Source organism: Myxocyprinus asiaticus, chromosome 45, assembly GCF_019703515.2.
Source record: "Myxocyprinus asiaticus isolate MX2 ecotype Aquarium Trade chromosome 45, UBuf_Myxa_2, whole genome shotgun sequence".
Lineage (NCBI taxonomy): Eukaryota > Metazoa > Chordata > Actinopteri > Cypriniformes > Catostomidae > Myxocyprinus > Myxocyprinus asiaticus.
In genome coordinates, this window is record NC_059388.1 from 20,927,849 (window position 1) to 20,953,307 (window position 25,459).

At 37.6% G+C, this 25,459-nt stretch overlaps 2 protein-coding genes across 3 annotated transcripts; both read right to left on the minus strand.

Moving 5' to 3' along the window:
* Nucleotides 1-2,850: 2,850 nt before the first annotated feature.
* LOC127434975 (transmembrane protein 121B-like) lies at nucleotides 2,851-4,764 on the minus strand. The gene has a single exon (XM_051688048.1). The coding sequence runs from the start codon at nucleotides 4,701-4,703 to the stop codon at nucleotides 3,501-3,503; it is 1,203 nt and encodes a 400-aa protein (XP_051544008.1). The 5' UTR covers nucleotides 4,704-4,764; the 3' UTR covers nucleotides 2,851-3,500.
* A 2,301-nt stretch (nucleotides 4,765-7,065) lies between these two features.
* Nucleotides 7,066-24,003, minus strand: LOC127434973 (probable E3 ubiquitin-protein ligase makorin-1). 2 transcript variants are annotated; one of them, XM_051688044.1, is made up of 8 exons: nucleotides 23,849-24,003; nucleotides 22,922-23,050; nucleotides 16,306-16,517; nucleotides 12,051-12,271; nucleotides 11,736-11,950; nucleotides 10,977-11,087; nucleotides 8,429-8,573; nucleotides 7,066-8,258 (listed from the first exon to the last, which is right to left on the minus strand). In XM_051688044.1, exons 1-8 carry the CDS (start codon nucleotides 23,920-23,922, stop codon nucleotides 8,046-8,048), a joined length of 1,320 nt encoding a protein of 439 aa, XP_051544004.1. In that variant the 5' UTR covers nucleotides 23,923-24,003; the 3' UTR covers nucleotides 7,066-8,045. The 2 variants fall into 2 exon arrangements, with proteins under 2 accessions (XP_051544004.1, XP_051544005.1); XM_051688045.1 differs by lacking the exon at nucleotides 22,922-23,050 and having other exon boundaries at nucleotides 23,849-23,959.
* Between the last annotated feature and the right edge of the window lie 1,456 nt (nucleotides 24,004-25,459).

A 25,459-nucleotide genomic window follows, 5' to 3' on the forward strand; every position in this document is an offset into this window, starting at 1 on the left:
TTCAGCTGTGTTTGATATAATGGCAAGTGATTTTCTAGTACCAATTTAGCATGATTACTCAAGGATAAGGTGTTGGAGTGATGGCTGCTGGAAATGGGGCCTGTCTAGATTTGATCAAAAAGGACTTTTTTCAAATAGTAATGGTGCTGTTTTTTTTACATAAGTAATGTTCTGACTATACTTTGTGATCAGTTGAATGCCACTTTGATGAATTAAAGTACCAATTTCCTTCCGAAACAGCAAACTCTGTACATTATTCCAAACTTTTGGCCGCCAGTGTGTACATATATATATATATATATATATATATATATATATATATATATATATATATCCAGGATACATCTAGACTGTTCCAGTGCAAATAAACTCATATGTTAACAAACAGTAACACAACTTGCAAATTAAAGCCCTTGTGAGAAAACCCTCTGTAAAACAATGTGGATAATTAGAGAAATGTGGGGTTGGAAATAGCTTCCCTTATCAAAACTTTATGTACATACAATAAAACCTGTATTTTTTTAAAAAACATGCAAAATTTGCGGTGTTATATATATATATTTGTTGGGTTATACATTGAGCAATGAGGCACAAAAATCCCATAATGCACTTTCGGCCTGCATATTTAACACGTTAAGCTCACCTTGTACCTAATCCTCAAAGCATAATATTAATCATATGTTAGCCTAAGGATGCACATTTGTTAGTACATAATTATTTTAAAGTTACTCAAGAATATATAATACTCTGCTATTACAGCGATACTGAAACTGTATTTTTAACCTTGATGACTAAAAGTGACAGGATGAGTTTGCCCCTTACAGTTTAGCTGGAGAACTGGAGCCAGATGTGAATAGAAAGCAAATGGCTGAGTTGACATATGTTTGAATTCTTGCTGTAATTCTTAGTGTTACTAATCAGCTTTGACCTTGCAATATGAATATCTGGATTCTCATTTAGACTAAGCTGCAGTGCATGTTGAGGTGGATTAATGGATCATGTCCTCCTGCATTCTATCAACTCTGGCAGAATTGTCTCAGACAGTCAAAATGTTATTAACTGTGATCATATCTTTTCGCAACCACATCTCATTTACTGGCATGAACAATATAGCATCTGGATTGGTTAAAAAAATAGCTGTAAGGTTGTGTAAAAAGAGGTAGCCTTGTACACACTGATGAGACTCCACTGTGGCCTGGTTGGGGCCATATAAGTGTTTGGTTATTAAAGATGGATTACAGTTAATAGATTCTATACTTAAAGTAGTATATTAACAATAAGTAACATTTGCCAACCTCATAAATCCATATGATACACCTTGTGGCAGTTTCCATTCCTAAGTACCACTACCATCGACAAGTATTTGAAATAGGAAAGGATCACATCACATTCACGATTTGAAGTGTACATCAAGCCTAACAAGTCACAAGGCATATTAACACTTTTGATAAGTGCATTTAGGAAACATCTTTTGACAAGGTGTCTGAAAACACTAGATACACCAGTCTACATTTTCCTATACATTAAATTGATACTGTACAGAAAGGACATTTCTTACATGGAAAATTAATTATACAACATTGCACTTATAACATTTCCTCAGTTCTCACATACTATAGTTAAAGTGCCTCACAAAACAAGTGCAAATCAAAGATTCTTTATCATCATAAAAGCACTGGTTTACAGTCACGCCCAATACATTAAGTATACTGCAGAGGTCACAGGCGGGAATGTTTTTCATTGGCACGTTGAGTTGTTTGGTTGTAGCACCTGTTGATAGTGGAGGAGAACGACAGATTGTCCTTAAGGGAAGGTACTACAGGCATACTGTAAATTATGATTTTTCATGGATTTACAGTAATAGTTTTTACTTTTCCAGAATTAAAAATTTTTTTTTACAACTTTAAACTTTTAGAATACTAACTTATCAAAATAATTTCCAACAACATTTAGAACCTTTTCATTTTAAAGGTGATCACCTAAGCCAAAAAAAAAAAAAAAAAACTAATTATTAAATTAGCATCAGTTAGTATCTTTCAACTGTCATGCTTTAGTGACATTTTGCATACAGTAACAAATACAATCTCTCATGTTTCAAAATATGTACAGATCCCTAAATTTAGATTTTTCTGCCTAAATAATTTTGCTGATTTTGAAAATCTTATATATTATGATGCACAACCTTTTGAAAAAGGGTCTGATGATTACCAACCACTGAGCTGATGATCACATAAAACATTTTGTGGAAATTTCTGTGGAGTCTGTATTGCTTTTGTTATGATCTGCAAATTAGTTCATTTACTGTGGCCTACTTCACCTACTTTTACTTTTCAGGTAGCCACAACCCATACAGAAATCTGATATGCAACCATATACAAACATTAATTAAAAAAAAAAAAAAAAAAAAAAAATATATATATATATATTAGCCTATTTACGCATTTCAATTTCATAACAAAAATGCCAATTGAATTGTGTAACAAAATTAAATGAATAGAATATATATATATATATATTAATCTAAAATTAAAATAAAAAGCTTAAAATTGCTTTTTTGTGTATGGATCTATTTACCTATCTATCTATCTGTCTATCTATCTGTAGCCCACAATCTATTACCTGTATCCATACATCTAATATTTAGGAATTCATACTGTAGATATATATAAATAACATACATGTGTAATTGGGCAAAATATATGTTATATTTCAAAATAATAAAAAATTGGACGTTTTTATATATGTATGTTGCATATACAGTACTTTGCAAATTTCTTATGCACATAAGAAGTTTCACAAAAACATTTGTCTTAAGATGGTTATTTATATCTTCAGCTTTAGTGTGTCAATAGGAAAAATACATTTTAGATTCTCAAACATTCCTTTTGTGAATAGATAGATTAGAATAGAAGAACAGGGAGCCCTGCAACAGATGACATGTCCCCCACAGAACATTGTGTCAGTCTGGGATTACATGAAGAGACAGAAGCAATTGAGACAGCCGAAATAGATTGAAGAACTGTGGCGAATTCTCCAAGAAGCTTGGAACATCCTATCTGCCAACAACCAAGAACAACTGTGTCCAGGTGTACCTAGGAGAATTGGTGCTGTTTTGAAGGCAAAGGTGGTCAGGCCAAATATCCATTAAGCTTTTTTTATGTTTACTGGACTTTGTATGACGTTAATTGATCAATGAAAACCAAGACATCTTCACTATGCAACATTTTTCACAAGTGCCTAAAACCTTTGCACAGTACTGTATGTGCGTATGTGACATTTTTCGTATCAGTGAAAACCATACATGAACATACATATTATTTATGTGTTTTGCATGCATTATATCAGATTTCTGTATTGATTACTGTTTATTCGTGGTTTGTGTATTTTAATTACATTGATTAAAAGGAAAGGTAGATGTTTAACCTTTTCACCTGTAGTACGTCCCCTTAAAAGGGCCGATACACACTGAGTAGTTAAGTGGCCTCCCGTAAACGCCTGTCCTAATGAGCGCATTTACGAGTATTTACAGCCAGTGTGTTCACATAGCCGTGAGGACACATGTCGTTTTCAGAAACGCAATGGGAGAACTGTGCTGGGTTGCCCCCACGTCCACGTGCAAACCTCCGGAGACCTCTTAAAGACACGCACTGCTCAATCAGCTCCAGGCACTTATACCCCAAAAAGAACATGTTTTTGAACATGAAAACCGACACGGGCGTTTTGTAAACGAAGACGAGGAAACATCTGACCACCAACAACGGTGCGTTGACCAGCACGCCGGTGAAGAACCTCGCCCAGATCCAGCGACAGTTCATCTCCGAGGCCGTCAACTCGTAAAGCCATATAACCGGAACGCCCAATGCGATGAAATACACAGACATAACCGTGTACTTGAGGTAAAGGTTGGGAATGTCGTTCTTAAGCAGCAGCTCCACCAAGGTGAAGCTGTCTAGGAGGTCTATGCAGGTGCTCATGAAGCAACCTTGGGAGTGGAAGCGCGTGGCACCGTTGAGATCTTCAATGATGGAGTTGATGAGACAGAAAAGCAAAGGCGCACAGAGTAACATGGTTATTTTGAAACCGGTGATGCCGAACGGCACCTTAAGGGCAATGAGGTCCAGGATGGACGTTTCCAAAACGAGCACCACTTTCGGGGTGGAGGCGATCACGTAGATGAGCCATGCCAGGTAGGCGAAGGTGAACTCCCCGAGGTTGCAACCGAAGATGGAGCTCTTCTGGTGGAAACCACAGGCTCGTTCTCGCTTGCTCCTGGCGTTTTTCATAAAGAAGATCGCCCATCCCGATATAACCACCAAATCCGTGGCTATCCACGAGCACCAGTAGAGATCCGTGAAGACGATGAGGTAGAAATCCAACATGCCACCCTGGAGAACGAGCACGAGAAAACACAAGATCTTATAAAAGAGGTTCTTCTTGGACCTCTGCACGAACAGAGGCGTGGATTGCATGAATTCGCCCGATGTCATGGTGTAAGACTGGGGTTCAGCTGTGGCTGAAGAAGATACCAGAGGTTGGGAGCTGCCCTCCTCGAGGTTGGCACTGCCGCTGGTGGTCTGTGTGTCCCTCCTGGACGCGACGTTTCGGATGAATAACAGCTGTCCGTTTTCTGGTGCTGACGAGACAGGTGAGTCGGGTTGGGGAAAGCTGGACACGGAGATGTCTTTAATGATTTCAGATGTCATTGTATTTATGCCTTTTCCTCCAGACTTGTTTTGGCTCTGCTAGTGTAAAGATAGCGGCTCAGGGGGGCAGAGGAGGAAAACCCGTTATGGAGTTCCATTGGAATGGAATGTGGAATATAATGAAATATGAATTCGGTCAAATAATATATATATATATATATATATATATATATATATATATATATATATATATATATATATATATATATAAACATCTCACATCCCCTTTCACAAATGTAGCACTCAGTTTAAATGGAATAAAATGTGTATTTCCATTTGTCATTATTTGTACAGGTGTAATTTACGAATAATACTCCCAAATTTCATAGTAATAACTGTTCATAGTAATAAATGTAATGTTATAAATAGGGAAATTTAATTATTGATTTATTTACAGTATGTATTGATTGCATTATTTCATGTGGAGTAGGCCTACTTTAGTCATTCATACACTTAAGTATTATTATTTTTTAATGTAATATTCCATAAATGAAATATTACATATAAATAATAATGTATTCAATGCATTTGCACAAAACAGCATCCATAAATGTGCAAATAAATACATAAAAAAAAACTCTAAATGCATTATCGCATTCTTCTGTTGCCAGCGGTCTGCCCAGTTACACATTTTTTCTTAAGATACTGTGCATTCACACGATTACTCACAGAAGCCTGATGTAGGACATCAGATGCCTAGTTTGAAAATGAGTATCATTATTATTTATAATGGGCATGGAGATGAGAACTCTTTTGAAATGTACTTGTATTATAAAAATAAATAAAAAAAGGATTATGAAAAATCATTCACATTGCAGTATTTCATACATGTTGTATATGATATTCTAATGTCCTTTATAAATCTTTTTAGTTGTAGATTGCAAGTTGTTACTATGTTTATCCGTAATATTGATTTTTGAAATGGGATTGTGAGGATTTTGTATCACGTTTAACCATAATCAAGAGTTTGGTGGTATATCCTTAAATTGCAAAAATATTGCCCCTTGAGAATGTACTTTTAACTACACTGCCTGGCCAAAAAAAAAAAAATAAAAAAAAAATTGCACACTCTAATATTTTGTTGGACCACCATTAGCTTTGATTACGGCAAGCATTCGTCATGCAACATCACATTTATTTCCATCCAGAGTTGCATTAATTTTTGGCCGAGATCTTGTATTGATGACGGGAGAGTCGAACCACTCTGTAAAGTCTTCTCCAGCACATCCCATAGACTTTTAATGGGGTTAAGGTCAGGACTCTGTGGTGGCCAATTCATGTGTGAAAATGATTCCTCATGCTCCCTGAACCACTCTCACAATTTGAGCCCGATGAATCTTGGCATTGTTGTCCTGGAATATGCCCATGCCGTCAGAGAAAAAAAAAATCCATTAATGGGATAACCTTGTCATTCAGAACATTCAAGTTGTCAACTGACTTCATTTTATGCTGCTTAACATTGCTGAGCCTGGACCTGACCAACTGAAGCAACCCCAGATCATAACACTGCCTCCAGAGGCTTGTACAGTGGGCACTATGCATGACAGGTGCATCGCTTCATGAGCTTCCCTTCTTACCCTGATGTGCTTTGGAATAGGGTAAATCTGGACTTATCAGACCACATGACCTTCTTCCATTGCTCCACAGTCCAATCTTTATGCTCCCTAGCAAATTTAAGTCATTTTTTTTTTCTTTTTTCAATTAGTTAGCCTCACTAACAAGTGGCTTTCTTGTGGCTACACTGCTGTTTAGTCCCAATCCTGTAAATTCAGTCACATTGTGCATGTGGAAATGCTCTTACTTTCACTATTAAACATAGTCTTGAGTTCTACTGTCAATTTTTTACGATGTAACTTCAAGCGTTTTAGTGATCTCTGATCACGATCATTCAAGATTTTTTTCCAACCACATTTCTTCCGTGAAGCTGATGGTTCACCACTATACTTCTAGGTTTTAATAATGCCTTGGACAGTTCTTAACCCAATTCCAGTGATTTCAGAAATCTCCTTAGTTGTTTTCTTTACTCGATGCAGACCAATAATTTGCCCCTTCTGAAACACAGTAACATCTTTTCCACGATCATGGGATACGTCTTCCAACATGATTGTTTAAGAAATGAGAAGCTACACACTGCATCAGTTAGGGTTAAAAGAATTGTTGCCAGCTGAAACATATTAATCACTGCAATAATGATCCGATAATGTAACTGCTTATTTAAATCCAAATGCACTTTTTTTTTTTGGCCAGGCAATGTATAAAGACTTGCCCGGATATTTTATTATTTATACACCTGCAATCCTCAGCAAGGCTAAATATGAATATGTAAGTGATACAGTTCAGATTAGCAGCCACACAAACCAAATACTTTGATAATAAACTTTAATTTCCAAGTTGGATGGTTCTGAACCATAGAAAATGAGCACATCTGTATAAACATATGTATATCAACCAAGTTCGACAAGAACGAATAAACAATTGGGTGTTTGTGGTTTGACTACTGCCAGCTGAGCTTAATATGCAATAATTACTGAAGCAAAACAGATTTACAATTCATAATCGAATGCATTTAAGTCTGCTTTTGGGAGTCTAGATTCACAAAATGATCAGTGCACTCAAGTTCTTAGGTGGGACTTTCCATTGGATACCACAGCTAATCAGGTACAGCTGAACAAGTACAAAACAACTTAGTGGAAAATTTAATAAAAAACAAAAGGACATTACATTAAGGATATTTAATGTGGAGTTGCCAATGTGAACGTTAACGAGTGCATTTGCAACATCAAGGAAGCTCACCGCCATGTCCCACCCAGTCAGAATCAGTGCATGAGAATAAGAGATATTTCTGAAATATCACAAGCATCAACAGCCACCAGTCAGTGAAGTCATACACAGTTGCTGTGTCCTCACAATCAGTGATAAACATGTCAAACCCACACCTGAGAATGAACTCAGTAAGGTTTATTAGCTATATCTTTTCCGATATTACATATAACTTAGTGTCCTTTCTTGCAATTTTTAAATTACATACTTTTGTTTTTGCTCTTTATACTTGTTTAATATTAACCAGACATTAACAGACTCACATAATGGAGAAGGCTTTCTAGAAAAGATTTTAGCACAAGAGCAATTTTGTCTTTTGACTTCTGTTTTATATTCATTCATTGATTTTGAAATGAATTCATTGTTTTTAATGGCCTGCTGAAAGACACTGCCACAACACAGGGGAAAAAGGTGCTACTGCCCATCAGTCACACAAGACAGTCCTGTCTATTTTCTAATAGGGATAGAAATAGAGTAAACAGGGTAAGGGTTAGTTTAGGAGACGTTGGACAAAGGAGTGTGCTATAGGTAAAGCTCATAGTAATCGTCCAGGTCTTCGTGGAACAAGTCCCACTCATCTTCGGAGTCGGTGACATCATCGTCGGTACCGGCAGCTAGAAGCAAGAGGAGCATCTCACTAAGCTCAAACGTCACCATCTCCTCGTCTTCGTTTTCAAAGGAGTCACTGTGCTCCCGCCCGTCCAAAAGATCCCAGAGTGGCGTCCGTCTTGAGTTCTGAAACGCATACAGAGAAATATTTCGTTAATGGCTCAACAGAGTGCCCATGATCAAATTTGTTTCTTGTCATTACACCTTTAAGTAAAACAATGCTTTCACATACGCCAGGTCTGAATTTTGGCACTAATGTCAAAAGAAAATGGCTGTTAGACTTCAGGAGGCTTTACCCGGTTTCTTCCATTGGAGCCCGTCTGTCTCCTCTGGGGTTGAGGTTCTTCCAGACGCCCATCAGGAAACGCATGCTTATAAAAGCAGTTGGCTCCAAATGGACATGTCCCACGGCCTTCATCAAAATATCGGCATGGTTTAGTCCTGGGTAAGGAGGACAAAGACAAAATTTACTTTTTATCTAAACAAACATCCACTTTTCGGTCATTCTCACAACAATGCTTCGCCTTAAAGGGTCATGACATGCCTTTTTTATTATTTGTATTATTATCATCATACGTTTGTAAAACATTATCATTTTGCACCCTTATTCTGACCCTCTGTCAGAAAAGGTCAGTTTTGGTGCTGCTACTCCTTTAGGACTTACAGTAAACACACTGTTGTGATCGGCTCTCTGCTCTTGACTGACCTGCTTTCTCTTCTTGCCATCTCACGGCTCACAGTTGTTGGGCGGGCTACAAAAGCGATTAAAGGTAAAGTATGCATTGAAGTGTTTTTGTGGAGACAGTCAGATGCAAATGTTTTTCACAGTGTGACATCACAAAATCAGAACTAGTCATTTTGGCAGCATGGTTTCAACAAATGCTATTTTTGTCGAAAGGAGGAAGTTTTGAGTTCTGAAACGGTATATTTTTATAGTAAAATGACCTCTTATATGTCAAAAGATCAAGGAAAATGTTATTCCTCATGTCATGACCCCTTTAAAGCAATAGTCATATACTCTCCCTTATGTTGCTCTCCGTCAAAGCTCTTAAATGGACTTCAAAAATGGTGTGTTGACGCTATTTGACGTCATACACCATTGGTTCTTGCCACTGGTCTCGTGGCCAAAAGTCACTGAGCGTGTTTACATACACGTTCTTACACCGGTTATGCTTAAGCCGACAACACTTTTGGTCATATAAATGCAATAAACAGCGTTCCTTTATTGACACGCGTTTGCCCATTAAGCCGATTTCGTGTGGCCTTTACCAGTGTTCTCACTGGCTTATCTAATGTGCGCACGTGTTGAGCGCATGTCTCTTCACGGTTCGACATCAAAAGCAGAGAATAACGCGATTTTCAAATCTCATGTAAACATGGTTTTCTTGCTTTGCCAGATTTTTTTATCGTAATCAGCATATTGGTGTGCATGTAAACATGCTCATTGATGTCAAGCCCGATGCACTACATACAATCGTGCCATATTTGATTTTAAAACTATAGGTGAATAATTTAAATTTCAGTCTGTGCGTCACATAAATCTTTATTTAAAGTCTTCCGAAGCTATACAGAGTCAAATGGACCATAACACTTTTATGGATTTATGGTGCTTTTCTGTCATTTGCCAGTCCCATTTCACTTTCATTATATGGAAAAGAGTGGCCAGGATATTCTACACAAATCCACCTTTTGTTTTCCACGAGAGACAAAGTCATATGGGTTTGGAACCACATGAGGGTAAGTAAATGACAGAATTTCATTACTTGTAGGGATGGGACGAAATATCGAATTTCGATATATCGCGAACCAAAAAAAATTACTAACCATATCGTGGTAAAACTCGATATTTATAAATTGCCATGCGATCACAAATTAAACGACCCGTCAAACATCATACTCTCTGTCACTTATTTTTCTACACTGTTTACAGTGTTCACATGAGGTCCTTGAAGTGTTTGAATTTAGCTTTCAGAAATGTACAAACTGGAATACCTGTAAAACCGCCTTGTTTTTTAAAAAATTGCTTGATTAAAACGGACAATTTCTTCCATGTAATGTGTGTCCATCAAATATGAAACCCACAAACTCGAATTTGATTAAATAATGTGTCTTAAATATCCTTTCTGTTCTTTTCAGTCAGATAAAAAGTAAAAAGAAATATTATTTCTAATCATACATAGCTCAAATGTGATAAACCGAAAGACTTCTCTCGTTAACCAGAACACCAAGTGTGCGAGATTGTGCTCGTTGAACTCTTAAAATGACAGTACCATTTTAGTGCTTGTAATACAAATGAATGTAAGCTCAATGTTATTACTTGTAAATTGTACACATTATTTCAAACAGTGGAAGCTCATATCGTTATTATATATATATATATATATAACATTTTATGATAAAATATTACTTGATAGCATGTAAAATTATTTTTTTTTTTAATTAAAATGTGAATATAATGACGAACAAAATTATGAAAAACACTCATATTTTTTCAGGACAGGTTCTGTTCATTTCTATTGCTTGTTCTGCCCCTGATCAGCCTGAATGTTGCCCACTATTTTTGAAGGCACATTTGTTTGTGATCTTTTCTTAAAGAGAAAGGTATATGAGAAACTCAAATTATTTAAACTATAAGCATTTATATTTCGTATTAAAGAGTTATATTTTGATACATTTTGCTAATAAAAAAATAAAAAAATAAATAAAACAATCCGTCATATTTGTCATTTAAATGTTATTATATCGAATCATGAACCTCATATCGAACATCGAACCGAATCATGAGATAACCATATTGTCCCATCCCTAATTATTTGGGTACAAAATGTATTCTCAAGCATGTACCCCATGCCGTCCTTGTACTTCTGAATGAGTTGCTTCTTGTCCTCCTTTTCTTCCACCCAGTATTCGCTTGGTATGACAAAGTTAGATGTGATTCGACACTCTGGGCAGGATCTGACAAAGAAACAAGTGAAGTGGATACAATAAAAAAATTTGATCTCATTAAAAGGAATTTTCCAGGTTCAATACAAGATATGTTTAATCAATAACATTTGTGGCATATCCAACTTACCAAAAAATAAAATAAAATCGTGGTTACAGCAAGGCACTTATAATGAAAATGAATGGGGCCACTCCATAATCATCAAAATACTCACCGTTTCAAAAAAAAAAAAAAAAAAAAAAAAAAAAGTAAAAAATAAATACACACCATTTCAAAAGTAGTCACAAGACCTGGCTAAACATTATATGGGTTAACAATTTCAGTGTGATAAAATCACTTACTTTGTAAAGTAATATCCAATATTACAATTTAGTTGCCATGACAACGTAACACAGTTAACGTGTAATCTGAATCATGTTAACGTATAATGTTTACGTATTGTGGCTATACCTTTGAAATGGTGTGTATTTTAATGTTTATGGACTGGCCCCGTTCACTTACATCGCAAGTACCTTACTATAACAGACGTTTTTGCTTTTTTTTTTTTTTTTAAACGAGATGACAAAGCATATACGTCACAATGTCGCTAAACTAATTGTCTCTAATAAAGAGTCCCTTTCATCTTAATACATGTTTAATTATCCTAAGCACTGTCTTACTTTATGATCTTGCTCTCGAACTGCTTGGCGCTCCTCCATTTCCTGATACACTTGAGGCAGTAACAGTGGCTGCAGTTGGAGAGGATGCCGAAACGGCGTTCACTGGGGTTGGTTTTCTCAAACACCACCTCCATGCACACGCCACACATCATGTCCTTACTACGCTGGATGGCAAACGAGATCTCCATGTCCTTCTCATGAGCCTCAATGCAAGCCTGCCGTTAACAAATAGTACAGCATGTTTTACTCTCAAATACTCGGCAGAAAAAAAAATAAATAAATAAACACCAAATGGGATGTTAATCCGCCACTCACCCTGATGTGTTGTGAGCGCTGAGAGGTGTCGGTAGGGTGGAGCACCTGCAGGCCGCACATGTCACAAACGTCACCATGGAGATAAGCACAGTTAAGACCATAGCGACATTCACCGACCGCGGCATACGGGCAAAGCTGTTTCTTCAGTTCTTTGTTAGCTAGTTCTTTCTCGTACTCTTCTTCGATGAGAGGACCAGGCCCCTCAAACAGCACTGGGTCAGCTAAGGAGGAACCAAAAGGAACAATGTTACGGTTTTGTGACCAAGTTCCTACAGGTGCAAATTTCCAGGGACAAGCAATTTGTTTGTCCATACTGAACCTGAAACTTGTGTGTGATATGACACAATCCCAGCTAATTAGAACATATTTAATGTTTAATATACAGTTATGAGAAGCAGGATTTTAGACCAATGAGATTTCACAATGGGGAAGGCTATCATCCGGTACAAGACAGCTTTTATCGCTCGTTTTATAATATTGTTTTATGTAGCGTTTGGTTAAGACAGGTGTAAGGGATACGGATAGGAAACTGTTTTAAAGAGGTATGGGTTGAGACCTCACGTTTAAGGGCCTTTAAGCATGGATATCCCCAGAGATGATAGCACTAAATTACAGGATGATTCAAAAGAGCGTTAAGGTATCAAATTAGTCATTGTTGCATTTTTCTTAGGCATTTTTTCATCTAGCTCGTTTGGAACATTTATTTCGAAACCTGGTGCGTATTCTCCCTTAGTTTGGTTCGCTTAGGCATACATGGACACAGCATTCGCACTCGGATCCGCAATCAGCCCGAGACCACCTGGACGAGGAAGCCTCAGTCCGACTGCGAAGAACTCTGGTGTGGTTTGTTTGTGGTGAGAATGCAATCCAACCCAACGGACCAATGAACCAAACAATATCCACATAAAAACCATGAGCATAACTGATTGATCTGCAGAGAAGAAATCTGTAGGTCAGTTTTAGTATGACTGCTTATAGCAGCAAAATAGGACTGCGTTAGCAACTTTTCAACAGAAGATCTTTACATGGCTTCACTCTTTCTACCCTTTAATGACAAATTAATATCCAAACTAATATCCATCCAGGTGATGGATAATGTTTTTTGGAAGCACAACCTCTGACTAGAATGCACATTCTGTACCTCGCGGTGACCTTTTGCATAACTGTACAAACAATATTCAAATTTGTACCAGTTGACAAATTTCTTACAGGTACAGTTGTGCTCAAAAGTTTGCATACCCTTGGAGAATTGGTAATACATGTACCATTTTTAAAGAAAACATGAGTGAGCAGGCAAAACACATTTCTTTTAGTTCTTATAGGATTCATATTCAACTGTAGGTTATAACAGAATGGCACAATCATAAAATAAAACATGGCAACAAAGAAAAAAATGAAATGACTGCTGTTCAAAAGTCTGCATACCCTTAGTTCTTAATACTGTGTATTGCCCCCTTTAGCATCAAATGACAGTGTGCAGTCTTTTGTAATAGTTGTCTATGAGGCCCCAAATTCTTGCAGGTGGTATAGCTGCCCATTTGCCTTGGCAAAATGCCTCCAGGTCATGCAAAGTCTTTCGTCATCTTGCATGAACCGCACGTTTGAGACCTCCCCAGAGTGGCTCGATGATATTAAGGTCAGGAGTCTGTGATGGCCACTCCAGAACCTTCACCTTTTTCTGCTTTAACCACTGGAGGGTCAACTTGGCCTTGTGCTTAGGGTCATTTGGAAAGTCCAAGAGCGTCCCGTGCGCAGATTTCGTGCAGATGAATGCAAATTGTCTGCCAGTATTTTCTGATAACATGCTGCATTCATCTTGCCATCAATTTTCACAAGATTCCCCGTGCCTTTAGGGCTCACACACCCCCAAAACATCAGTGAGCCACCACCATCCTTCACAGTGGGGATGGTATTCTTTTCACTATAGGCCTTGTTGACCCCTCTCCAAACATAGCGCTTATGGTTGTGACCATAAAGCTCTATTTTGGTCTCGTCACACAAATTACAGTGTGCCAGAAGCTGTGAGGTGTGTCAAGGTGTTGTTGGGCATATCGTAACTGAGCTTTTTTGTGGCATTGGTGCAGTAAAAGCTTCTTACTGGCAACTCAACCATGCAGCTCATATTTGTTCAAGTATCATCATATTGTACTCCTTGAAACAACCACACTGTCTTTTTCCAGAGCAGCCTGTATTTCTCCTGAGGTTACCTGTGGGTTTTTCCTTTGTATCCTGAACAATTCTTCTGGCAGTTGTGGCTGAAATCTTTCTTGGTCTACCTGACCTTGGCTTGGTATCAAGAGATCCCCGGATTTTCCACTTCTTAATAAGTGATTGAACAGTACTGACTGGCATTTTCATGGCTTTGGATATCTTTTTATATCCTTTTCCATCTTTATAAAGTTCCATTACCTTGTTACGCAGGTCTTTTGATAGTTCTTTTCTGCTCCCCATGGCTCAGTATCTAGCCTGCTCAGTGCATCCACGTGAGAGCTAACAAACTCATTGACTATTTATACACAGACACTAATTGCAATTTAAAAAGCCACAGGTGTGGTAAATTAAACTTTAATTGCCATTTAAACCTGTGTGTCACCTTGTGTGTCTGTAACAAGGACAAACATTCAAGGGAATGTAAACTTTTGATCAGGGCCATTTGGGGGATTTCTGTTATCATTATGATTTTAAAAAGGAGCAAACAACTATGTGATAATAAATGGCTTCATATGATCACTATCCTTTTTTTTTTTGTTGCATGATCAGTCATATTTTTAAAATCAATGCCAAAATTTCACAATTTCTGCCAGGGTATGCAAACTTTTTGAGCACAACTGTATATAATTTTAAACCTTATACAGATGTATGAGCTAAATCCTGGACAAGCACAAAAAACTTCTGACCAATGAGGTAACAGTTTTCTCACATGACTAACACAGTTGTGGTCCGTTTTGAAATGTTGCCTTGTGAAAGCAAACCAAACTAAGAAGAAAATGCAACACTGTAACAATTTTAGCCCCTTTTTCGGAACAAATCAAACAAGCTACAGGTCTGAAAATGCCCTAAAATGCATTAAATACAAGAGTTAATTGAAATTAATATTAAGATTTATTTATGTATTTGGCTGCAGTCAGTTTGAAGCATATTGTTTTATATAGCCTAAATTCGGTTTCTGAATACAATCTGGTTTTTTGCAGTAAAGCTGAAAGAAAAGCACCAGCTTGCCAGACAATGTAGGAGATTTTGGCTGCCACTCAAAGACTAGGAAAGAAACGGCAGTATTCCTTCAGCTCTTCGCTGATTAAGTCACCACTTAAGATGAATTTAACTGGGTCTGGGCTAGCAAGAACAAGAGAGTACACTGGTAGAGCAGAGCCTGAGATTTGCTTTGTGTGCAGGGTCAATCCAATTTTAATAGGGAAAGCAATAAGGATGCTTTCACACTAGCACTTTTGCTGCGCACCTGGGTTCGAAAGTCGTCAAAGCACGGTTCGTTTCGATAATGTGAATGCTGTTTTCCGAACTCAGGTGTGCACCCACGAACCGCACCGGAGTCTGCTTGAAAAGGTGGTCTGGGGTATGGGTCATGTGAACTCTAATATGTTTTGCTGCTGATATGAACGCAATCGTACCAAATGGCGGAAGTGAACCGCTATTGATGACGTATAAATTACATCTTTGCAGGCTCCCGATCGCAATTATAGTGGTATAATGCATTTCTCATACCTGCTTGTATCCAAATAAATCCCCTTCGGAGACCAGCTCAGATTCTTCACATATGTTTCAAGAGATCTGCAGGTTCGTGGCAGACAACCACTAACATTCTTCACATTATTGCACATACAAACTCGGGTTTGGTTCAAGTAATCTAACCATTTAATTAAACTTAAGAAGAATCAATCTGATTATGCATTTTATCTCATTTATGTTCCAAGAAGTGAGAATCAGCCCCTTTTGGCTCTTGTAAACAGCCATGAAGCAGTGTGCCACAAAAAACAAATAGCATTATTATGAGAAACCAAAGCGCTTGCAAAATGCTTGCCTTAGAAAGCGGCAACAACAAATTTTAATGTCTAAATTACAATATGTGATTGTTCAAACAAATTAATTATAAAATGGGGGACAAAGCTTTATTGTAAAAACAGTCTTCATGCCCATTTTAAAGCAGTGAATGCTTGAACTCAGCCACTGGCAAAATGTACTTAAAATTCACACATTATCTTGGCAATGAAAAATGCACATCTCTGTCTGCCACACTCACCCCTCCCACAGTAGGGCTGCCCTGGCACGAACTCGGCAGCATTCACCCAGTCCACTGCCCCCGAGCTTTGGGGCTTCTCCTGGGTGCTGGTCGTGCCACCTGGCCCATCAGTCATGGGATCAGGAGTGCCAGCAAGGGGAGCAGCGGTCAGCGGCACCGACGGCTTTGAACTAGGGACTTCGTCTTGCTTGGCAGGTTTTGTATGTTCATACCTGGGGCACAATGCAAGGTGTAATGAAAATTTAATAAAACATACACTGTAGGTAAGCCACAACATAACATTTCTAGCAGTGTCAGTAGTGTCCCACAGTTTTACATGCTGTTCTTCATCTAAAAAGTTTTACAGTTTTTAAGTCTTATACTACAGTTTTTATTGTTTATAGAGCGACTACACAGACTCTTTGTACTTTCTCAAAATTCATTTGTCAACCACATGGCCATTAAAGTGAACTGCAAAAAGCTAAAAAGGTGAAAAACAGAAAAAACTTGATGCTGAAAAAGTTAGCTTAATGGTTATTTGGGTTTTAATGGGTTACATGTTAACTTGCCTGTTGCAAAACTCAATTACTAGTAAAAGTATTTTATGTTGGGTACACAAACTTTGGAGCTTTGCTTTATATTTTATATTGTGATACAGTACTGAAAGTTTCTGATGTCTGTAGTAGAAAAGTAACAAAGTGTTACTACATTTTTTACTCATACTACAAACACTAATACCCACATACATACAAAGTCAAGTGGCTAAGGTTGGGATTAAACCTCAAAATGATTAGTAACAGACTATGCTTAAAGGCTTAAGCACATTACAATAATTTTAGACAAAGACTTAACCACATTACAATAATTACGCTGATAAGTGTTTCCTCTCCATCTTTGGTGTTGGAGTGTCTCCACTGGTGATATTTTTCTACAGCTGATATTTGTCACAAACTTCAAGTGTGTGGTTACCATGGTGAGTATGTGTCTTGTTCACACTCATAATGCAGCAATTAGCTGCTTACAGAATCATGCCATTTGCTCATAAGAGCACAGGTTCAGTGTACAAGAACTGGTTAAATGTAATGTCAGGTTGTTTGTATATCAGGGTGGGATTCCACAGAATGCAGAAATTGCTTTGTTTAATCTGTTAATCCGTTTAATCTGTTAAGGAACAGGTTAGTTCTCACATTTTGGAGAACATTTGATCAGATAAAAATCTGAGTAGTGCAATATGAGACCGAGGTAGACAGTTTTGCCAAGGTAGACTGTAAATGTTATATTATATATGAAAATATTTAAAGGCAGTGCAATTAATTATATAAAAAAAATAAAAATGTAACCATTAATCATGCCCCCTGATCTGTACCAAAGTACCACCTTACTTTTTTTGCGATTTCTTGCAAGCAGGGGGCATTCAGCACAACTCTAGCTGTACTGATAATGTGCAGCTGTACAGGCAACAAACCGACAGCTCATCAAAAGACAGCTGGACGGAGAAGACTGCATGTTTCACGAGACACGTATTTTGAAGTTTCAAACTACATTTAATTTGAAAAAGAATCAGAAAAACTTGCCGTTTATGGATAGGGATGCTAAAAAAAATAAAATAAATAAAGTTAAACGCGTTGTAACCAGTGACAAGATCTGACACATGTTGGATGAAAAAAGGAGACATTATGGTGTGTTTTGTGTGCTTTTAAGCAAAGCCAAGTGTGGCAATACTAGTAATATTTTGATTCTTATTGAATTCTACTCTGTTGGTATTTGGTTCTTGTTGGAGTCATGGATACCAACGAACGAGGATCTGTTTTTATGGTAGAAAGGTAATGCGAAGCGGTATGAGAAACCCAGACGCTTATCAGACCGCCATGTTCATTAAATATCTGAACAAGGGCAGGGCGCATTTTATAAACTTCACCACTTGTTTTTCTGAATAACATGTGAAATGATAAAAATGAGATTGCCTTTATGTATATGTGCAGTATTGGTTTTCATGCAAGTTCCATGTGTGTGCAAATGTTTTATTTTCTTCAAATTTATTTTATTAATGCATATTGTTCATTTAAGTTTTCTTCCCCAAAACAAAAGCATAGTTGAAGTTAGAAAAATCACTCTATAACGTTTGTTAATAAAAAATATATATAAAACGTAAGTGTCATACTTCATATTTTTAACTAACATTTTAACTTAAGAGTAATGGATTACACGTTTTTTGTGGGTTAGAGTACTTAACTACAAAATTATTCAAATGCCCATCCTTAATATAGATATGGCTTTAAAGCTAATACACATGGACTAAAATCCACAAGACTCCAATTTTGATTTCATGGGGTCATTAACTCTTTAAGCTCTGAAGGTGTTTTTAAAGATTTACTGTTTCAGTGGCATACCCAAGATTAAAGGCTTATTACTTGACCCAAAAAAAATAAAAATAAAAAAAATAAATAAAATAAAAAGGAGGGTCAAGTGTTTGGTATTATTATTATTATTATTTTTTTTAATGATATAAATTGATAAATTCTGAGACTCTCAGCCTAAGAAACTGCTGAAAAATCACTTGATCCAAAAATAAACTGCTTTTGTTTTGTTCCTAATCATGTCAACTGTAACTGAGAAAAATTGTGTTGATATGACAAAAGTTATAGCATTACAAAAATAACCTATTCTAGTGTCCAAAAGCCTCTCCAAACAATTAAAACATAATAACTGTACATAAGAACTAATTGCACATGCACACACAACAATGACTAAAGTTTTGCATAGCATGCAGACAAGAATTTATTCATGAGATTTCACAGAACGAGTGTCATTTAACTCTTTAGTCTGCATCATGTCTGTGTCATGGAATTGGCGCCATCTCCTGGTGGCCATATGTAAAATTGTGCTTTGTGTGGATTATCTAATGATCTATGCATCCAATTACCTTGAGTGTGGGCTCGTTTGAAATATAATCACCTCCTCTAAATAATGTTATGTGATATTTTATGTTTATTTTTCGTGAAGTTATACAAGAGAATGTGGCATATAAACAGCACTTGTTCACATGAAACATGTACAACCCCAATTATGAAAAATTTGAGACAGTATGAAAAATGCTAATAAAAACAAAAAGGAGTGATTTGTAAATTATATTCACTCTTTGCTGTATTGAAAGCGGTTCAACTACACATATGATGTTTTTTCTTGTAATTTTTTCTTGAAGGTAATTGTTTTTTGAAAATGTACAGTCATTTCAAATCAGATGATTGCAACACACTCCAAAAAAGTTGAGACGGGGCAATAAGACTAATAACAATTTGACGAGTTGAAATAACAAGGCGATGTGAAACAGGAGATGTTAAACAGGTGAGGCAGTTGTGTCATAGTATATACGGAGCCTCCAAAAACAGCCTATTCCTTCGAGAGCAAGGATCATTCGAGACTTGTCAATTTGCCAACAGATGCTTCAGCAAATAATCCAGCACTTTGAGAACAATGTTCCCCAAAGACAAATTGGAAGGATTTTGGACATTTCATCCTCTACAGTGCACAATATAGTTAAAAGATTCAAGGAATCTGGTCAGATCTCAGTGCATAAAGGGCAAGACGAAAACATTTCTGAATGCATGTGATCTCTGATCCTTAAGATGTCATTGTCTTAAAAAATGGCATTCATCTGTAATAGATATCATGAACGTGGGCTTGGGATTACTTAGTAAACTTTTGTTAGTTAACACCACTCGCCACTGCATCCACAGATGCAAGTTAAGACTTTACTATGCAAAGCAGAAGCCATACATCAACACTGTCCAGAAGCGCTGCAGACTTCTCTGGGCTCGGTCTCATCTTAGATGGAAAGTAGAACAGTGGAACTGTGTTTTTTGGTCTTAAGAGTCCACATTTCAAAACATTTTTGAAAAACAAAGCCGTCGTGTTGTCCGGGCCAAAGAGGAAAAGGACCATCCAAGCTGTTAGCGTTAGCATTAGCGTCAGGTCCGAAAGCCAGTGTCTGTATGGGCCAGGGGTGTGTCAGTGCCCATGGCATGGCTAACTCGCACATCTGTGAGAACACTATGAATGCAGACAGATATGTACAAATTTTGGAGCAACATATACTGCCATCCAGCACCATCTTTTCCAGGGACGTCCCTGCATTGTCCAGCAGGACAACTTCAAACCACATACTGCCTGGATTTCAAGTGCATGGCTGTGTTTGCAGAGAGTATGTGCTAGATTGGCCTGCCTGCAGTCCTGACCTGTCTCCAGTTTAGAATGTGTGGTGCATTATGATGCACACTATACAGCAACAAAGACCCCGTACAATTGTGCAGCTAAATACCTACATGATGGTTGATTGGGGGAAAGTTCCACTTTCTAAACTTAACAAACTTGTGTCTTCAGTTCCTTAATGCTTAATAAGTGTTAATAGAAAAATGGTGATGTTTCACAGTGGTAAACACTCGACTGTCCCAACTTTTCTGGAGCATGTTGCAATTATCTGATTTTAAATTACTGTACATTTTCAAAAAACAACGAAATTCACAAAGAAAGACATCATATAATGTGTAGTTGTAGTGCTTTCAATATAGCAAAGGGTGAATATAATCACTCCTTTTTCTATTTATTAGCATTTTTCATGCTGTCCCAACTTTTTCAAAATTGGGGTTGTATGTCAAAGACATATACTTAGCTATTACTTGCTATATTTAAAAAAAAAAAAAAAAATAGACCGGTTGTATTCTACTCTTTGAGAGCTTTCCAACAGCATATGACACATGGCTATTTGATGAGTTTGATGTTTTTACAGATTACAATAATGTACAGTGCAAATTTTTTTATAAATTATCAAAACGAAGCACTTCTGATTTGTCTGCAAATTTCAAAGCACTCACTGAGTTTTGGTCATAATGCCTACATGAATGGTAAAGTAGAGCTTCTAAGTTTTGAAATGATACCTATTTTGTGTTGATCAAGACTGTAGTTATTAAAATTGACACAATCCCAGCTAAATCCCATCCGAAATTACAAGACCCCCCCGACGCCAAAATCCCCACCCCACTTAATGCATATCATTAATACAAGTATGATCGCATTACCTTAGTGTATATTTTAGTATGTAAAGTTTACCCTTCCCATTACACCCCAACACACTTCAATGCTTAGCATTCAGAGACCCCTCCATCATCCCCAAACCCCTTGAGTCGCTCAGCCGTGTTCCAGCCAAGCAAGTGTTTGTGCGTGTGTGTCGGCCTATAAGGGTTGTGTGGGGGTCGCATTACTAAAAGACACAGTGGTGGAAGCACAAGTGGCTACTGCAGAATGGCAGGATGGCAGTGAACCAAATAAACCCGACAGCAGTAGCAACAGCAGCAACAGGGAGAGGAGGGGGGTTGAGAGAGCAAGATAGAGAGATAGAGTATGCATGTTAACACAGGGGTTATGTAATTGCAATGCAGGCTGCAGTGTGCTCTATTTGGCCCCCAGAGTAGTGGGGGGGGGGGGGGGGGGAGAGGCACATAGAAAAAGACAGCGAGAGAGAGAGAGAGAGAGAGAGAGAGAGAGAGAGAGAGAGAGAGAGAGAGAAGGGGAAGATAGACAAAGCAGCAATGAGGAATCCATCTATAACGAAGCATACATTGAGGCCCTTTCTATGGACACCCCCACCACAAACACAGCAACAATAATGCCATAAAGCCCCCATATGGTGACAAAAGCCTCACTGCACCTCCCTCAGACAGGCACAACAATCTCAACACTGACAATACAGCTCTCTCAGACATCAATCCAGATTCCAGACTTCAAATATTTAAGCTCAAGCCGGTGAAACCACAGGAACAGTCCTCACAATCTGTGCAAGAGGGAGCTCTTAGCGAGATGGAACGCTGTCATAGAGCAGGCTTCCTAAACAAAGACATTCCCATACTACTGAGCTGGGGGCAGCAGTTACTATGGGGATACACTTGACTGCAGACAGACATGAGACAAACATTGTCAGCACTGTCTGGCTTGCAGGCAAATTTTTACACTGCTTCAAGCACTAGACTACAATGGCTTGTTCGAAATTGTATAAAGGTGGCCCTTGTAGCCCATTTTGTTGAGATTGCATTTGTTGTGTCTATAGGTATGGCTACACTTTCCAGAAAATAACATGAGCTATACAGTATACAGTATATAGACAAACAAAAGTCTCTCAAATGTCATAGCATGGTATATACAGATAAAATGTATAGCTTGAATGCACTGTAGGTTGCTTTGCATGAAAGCATCTAAAAATCAGCAAATCCAAAAGAAATATTATTTCCTTGAAAATAAAGAATATGATCAAGATAACAGCTTGAATTTGCGCAAAAATGAGTATTTTGACACCTCTTGAAGAAGTGACAAACTCAGCAAACTTGTTTACAGAAAATTCTGCATCTCTGATGTCATGTAGAATGAAGCAACAGTTCTCAGAAGCTTTGACACTACTACATTTAAACACACTCACGTTACAGTCACAAACACGGAAATACAGATTAAGTTACATTTGTTATTATGTAATATCCATACAGATCTTGTCAGCAGTTGTGTTTATCTAGTATATTCTGAGGATTAAGGCCTAGTCCATTCCACTATCAGTCATTCGTTAATGTTTCTTCGTTATATCGCTATTTCTTACCTGCAACAGTCCCCAAAAGCACAATATCCTTTTTGGAAGAACTTGCAGGTCATGGTTGGCTTGCAGCTGTTGAGGTCGTGTAAATATCGACAGTTGTTACCCTCTTTGCAAAGGCCGTGCATGAAATACCTAAAAGTGAAGTAGACCGTTGAAACAACTTGTTTTGCTCTTATCATAACAGTTGCTTGCCATATGACAATACCCGAACAGATTCCATTGTAGGCTTTGATACAGGAGCTAAATAAATAATGAACCCAGAAGCTGTGGTTTTCGGTTGATAGCTTGAACAATGGTTGGCATAAAACATCCTAACGAAAATAACTGATATGCATGTCATTGTAGACGCAAACATACTATAGCCTGTTACAACACAAACATAATTTATAGTAAACAGCATGACCCAAATAACCTCTTAATAGTGCATGTTACATTTGACAACAATGCAAATGTCAACTGTGCATACTATATGCGTCTGGAATTCTCCTAAAATCCCTGCTTGTAACAATTAAAGCCTTATGTAAATCAAAAACATTAAAGCTTGTTAAATGAATTCCTAGATACATAAAACATCAAATTGTGACACTGACAAATTGGCTGGTAGCCAGACTGATAAACTCCTTTTTTATATTGCTTCCCTGAGCATTTCCTTCCGTCAAACTGAATGTCATATGTGGTAAATGTGGTGCCTTATTGCTGTTAACAAACACGGATGTTACAGTAACACGAACACACACACAGACGGAAGAAAGGATTGCACATAGCAGCCACAGTCTAGCTGATCGCTTGTCGGTATTTTACAACAACATACACAAAGACTTCAGCGGTGATCAGTGTCTCACGGTCGACGGACAGACAGGCTTTTGCGCTTTATATTTATGGCCATTTTATATTGAGGAGGGAAAAACGGTTCTTCTGCTTGTCACTAACCTGCAGGTTACGTGCTTCGTCCAGCCTCCGATAACTGCTGGAGCCGCTGTTGACGCTGCCGCTGCCTCCGCCATTGCTGTTTATGTTGAAACCCCAGCACCCGGATATTCCGGAAAGCGGCCGATTCGCACTCGGGTTTTTTCGTAAAACAAAAGACGCATCGCAATCGGGTGTTTTCGGAAAACCGAAGCGGTAGTACTAACAAAAATGTAAAAACTCACTGCCAGAGGGGCAAGCGTGTCCTGCGTCACTCAGCTACAGGGAAAAACAGTAAAAAAGATTTAGGCTGTTACTATTCCCCCAACATTACACTTTATGACTCTTAAAGGAATATTCTGGGTTCAGTAAAAGTTAAACTCAATCAAAAGCATTGGTGGAATAATATTGATAACCACAAAAATTATTTTGACTCATTTTCTTAAAAAAATAAAAAATAAAAAAAAATAAAAAAAATACTGTGAATGTGGCCATTTTTTGAGTGTTAAAATTGCTGTAAAACAACTATTTAAACAACTTTACAGCTACAATAATAGATGAGTTTTAACAGCGTTAATGTAAGTGCTTTTAGACAATTATAAGCTTTTATAAAATTCTAAGACAATTCTGCCTTTAAACCCTCCAAAAAATGGCCCCCATTCACTTCCATTGTAAGCGCCTCACTTTAACCTTGCTTTTTTCTTTTTCTTTTTCTTTTTTTTTTAAAGAAAAGGAAGGGCAAGTCAAAATAATTTTTTTTTTTGTGGTAAACAACATTATGCCACAAATGTTGTAGAATGAACTTATTTTGTATTGAACCTGGAATATTTCTTTAAATATGTATTTTTTTTACAAAAAAACAAAACCTAGACCAAAAACCAAAGACAAAAACCTAGTACCTGGTTACCAAATATTACACACTACAAACAAGAAAAGCAAAGACAAGGGGAGGGTTAAATCAGACAGATTATGTAATGTTTTTCTAGGATTTCTTGAAAAGAACTGAGAGACTTGATTCCAAAACAAATAGAAACACCATCATGTGTTTGGAATTTTGTTATGATCCTGTTCTGTCTGGCCTTCGGTCTCTGTTTTCTGTTTGTGTGTGTTTGTTGTGTGTATGTGTAATTGGCTGTGTCTGTGTTTCTGTTAGCCATGTGCTTCCCTCTCCCCTCCTCCTTGTTACCCTTGTCACTCTCCCTGGTTTAGTCCTTATGTTAACTGACTTCACCTGTTCCTCATGTTCCTTTGCCTATATATTGTGCCCTCTTCCCTCTTCTATATGTCAGATCGTTTTGCTACTAGTCAGTCTGTTCCTGTTCAGTCTTAGTTATTATACTTTTTCTAGATTATGTGTTGATTTGTTTTTCTTTCCCCCATGAGAGTTTTGTGTTACCTGTTCTATTTTAATAAAATTTATAAGCCAAACAATTTAATAAAAATAAATCATTCTGCATTTAGGTCCTCATTCCTGACACATTCTGTGACAAATTTATGTTCTGTCACTAAGGGGGACCATACTCATATTTTGTTTTCTCCCCAATTTGGTATGCCTAATTCCCAATGCGCTCTAAGTCCTCGTGGTGGCGTGATGACCCGCCTCAATCTGGGTGGCAGAGGACGAATCTCATTTGC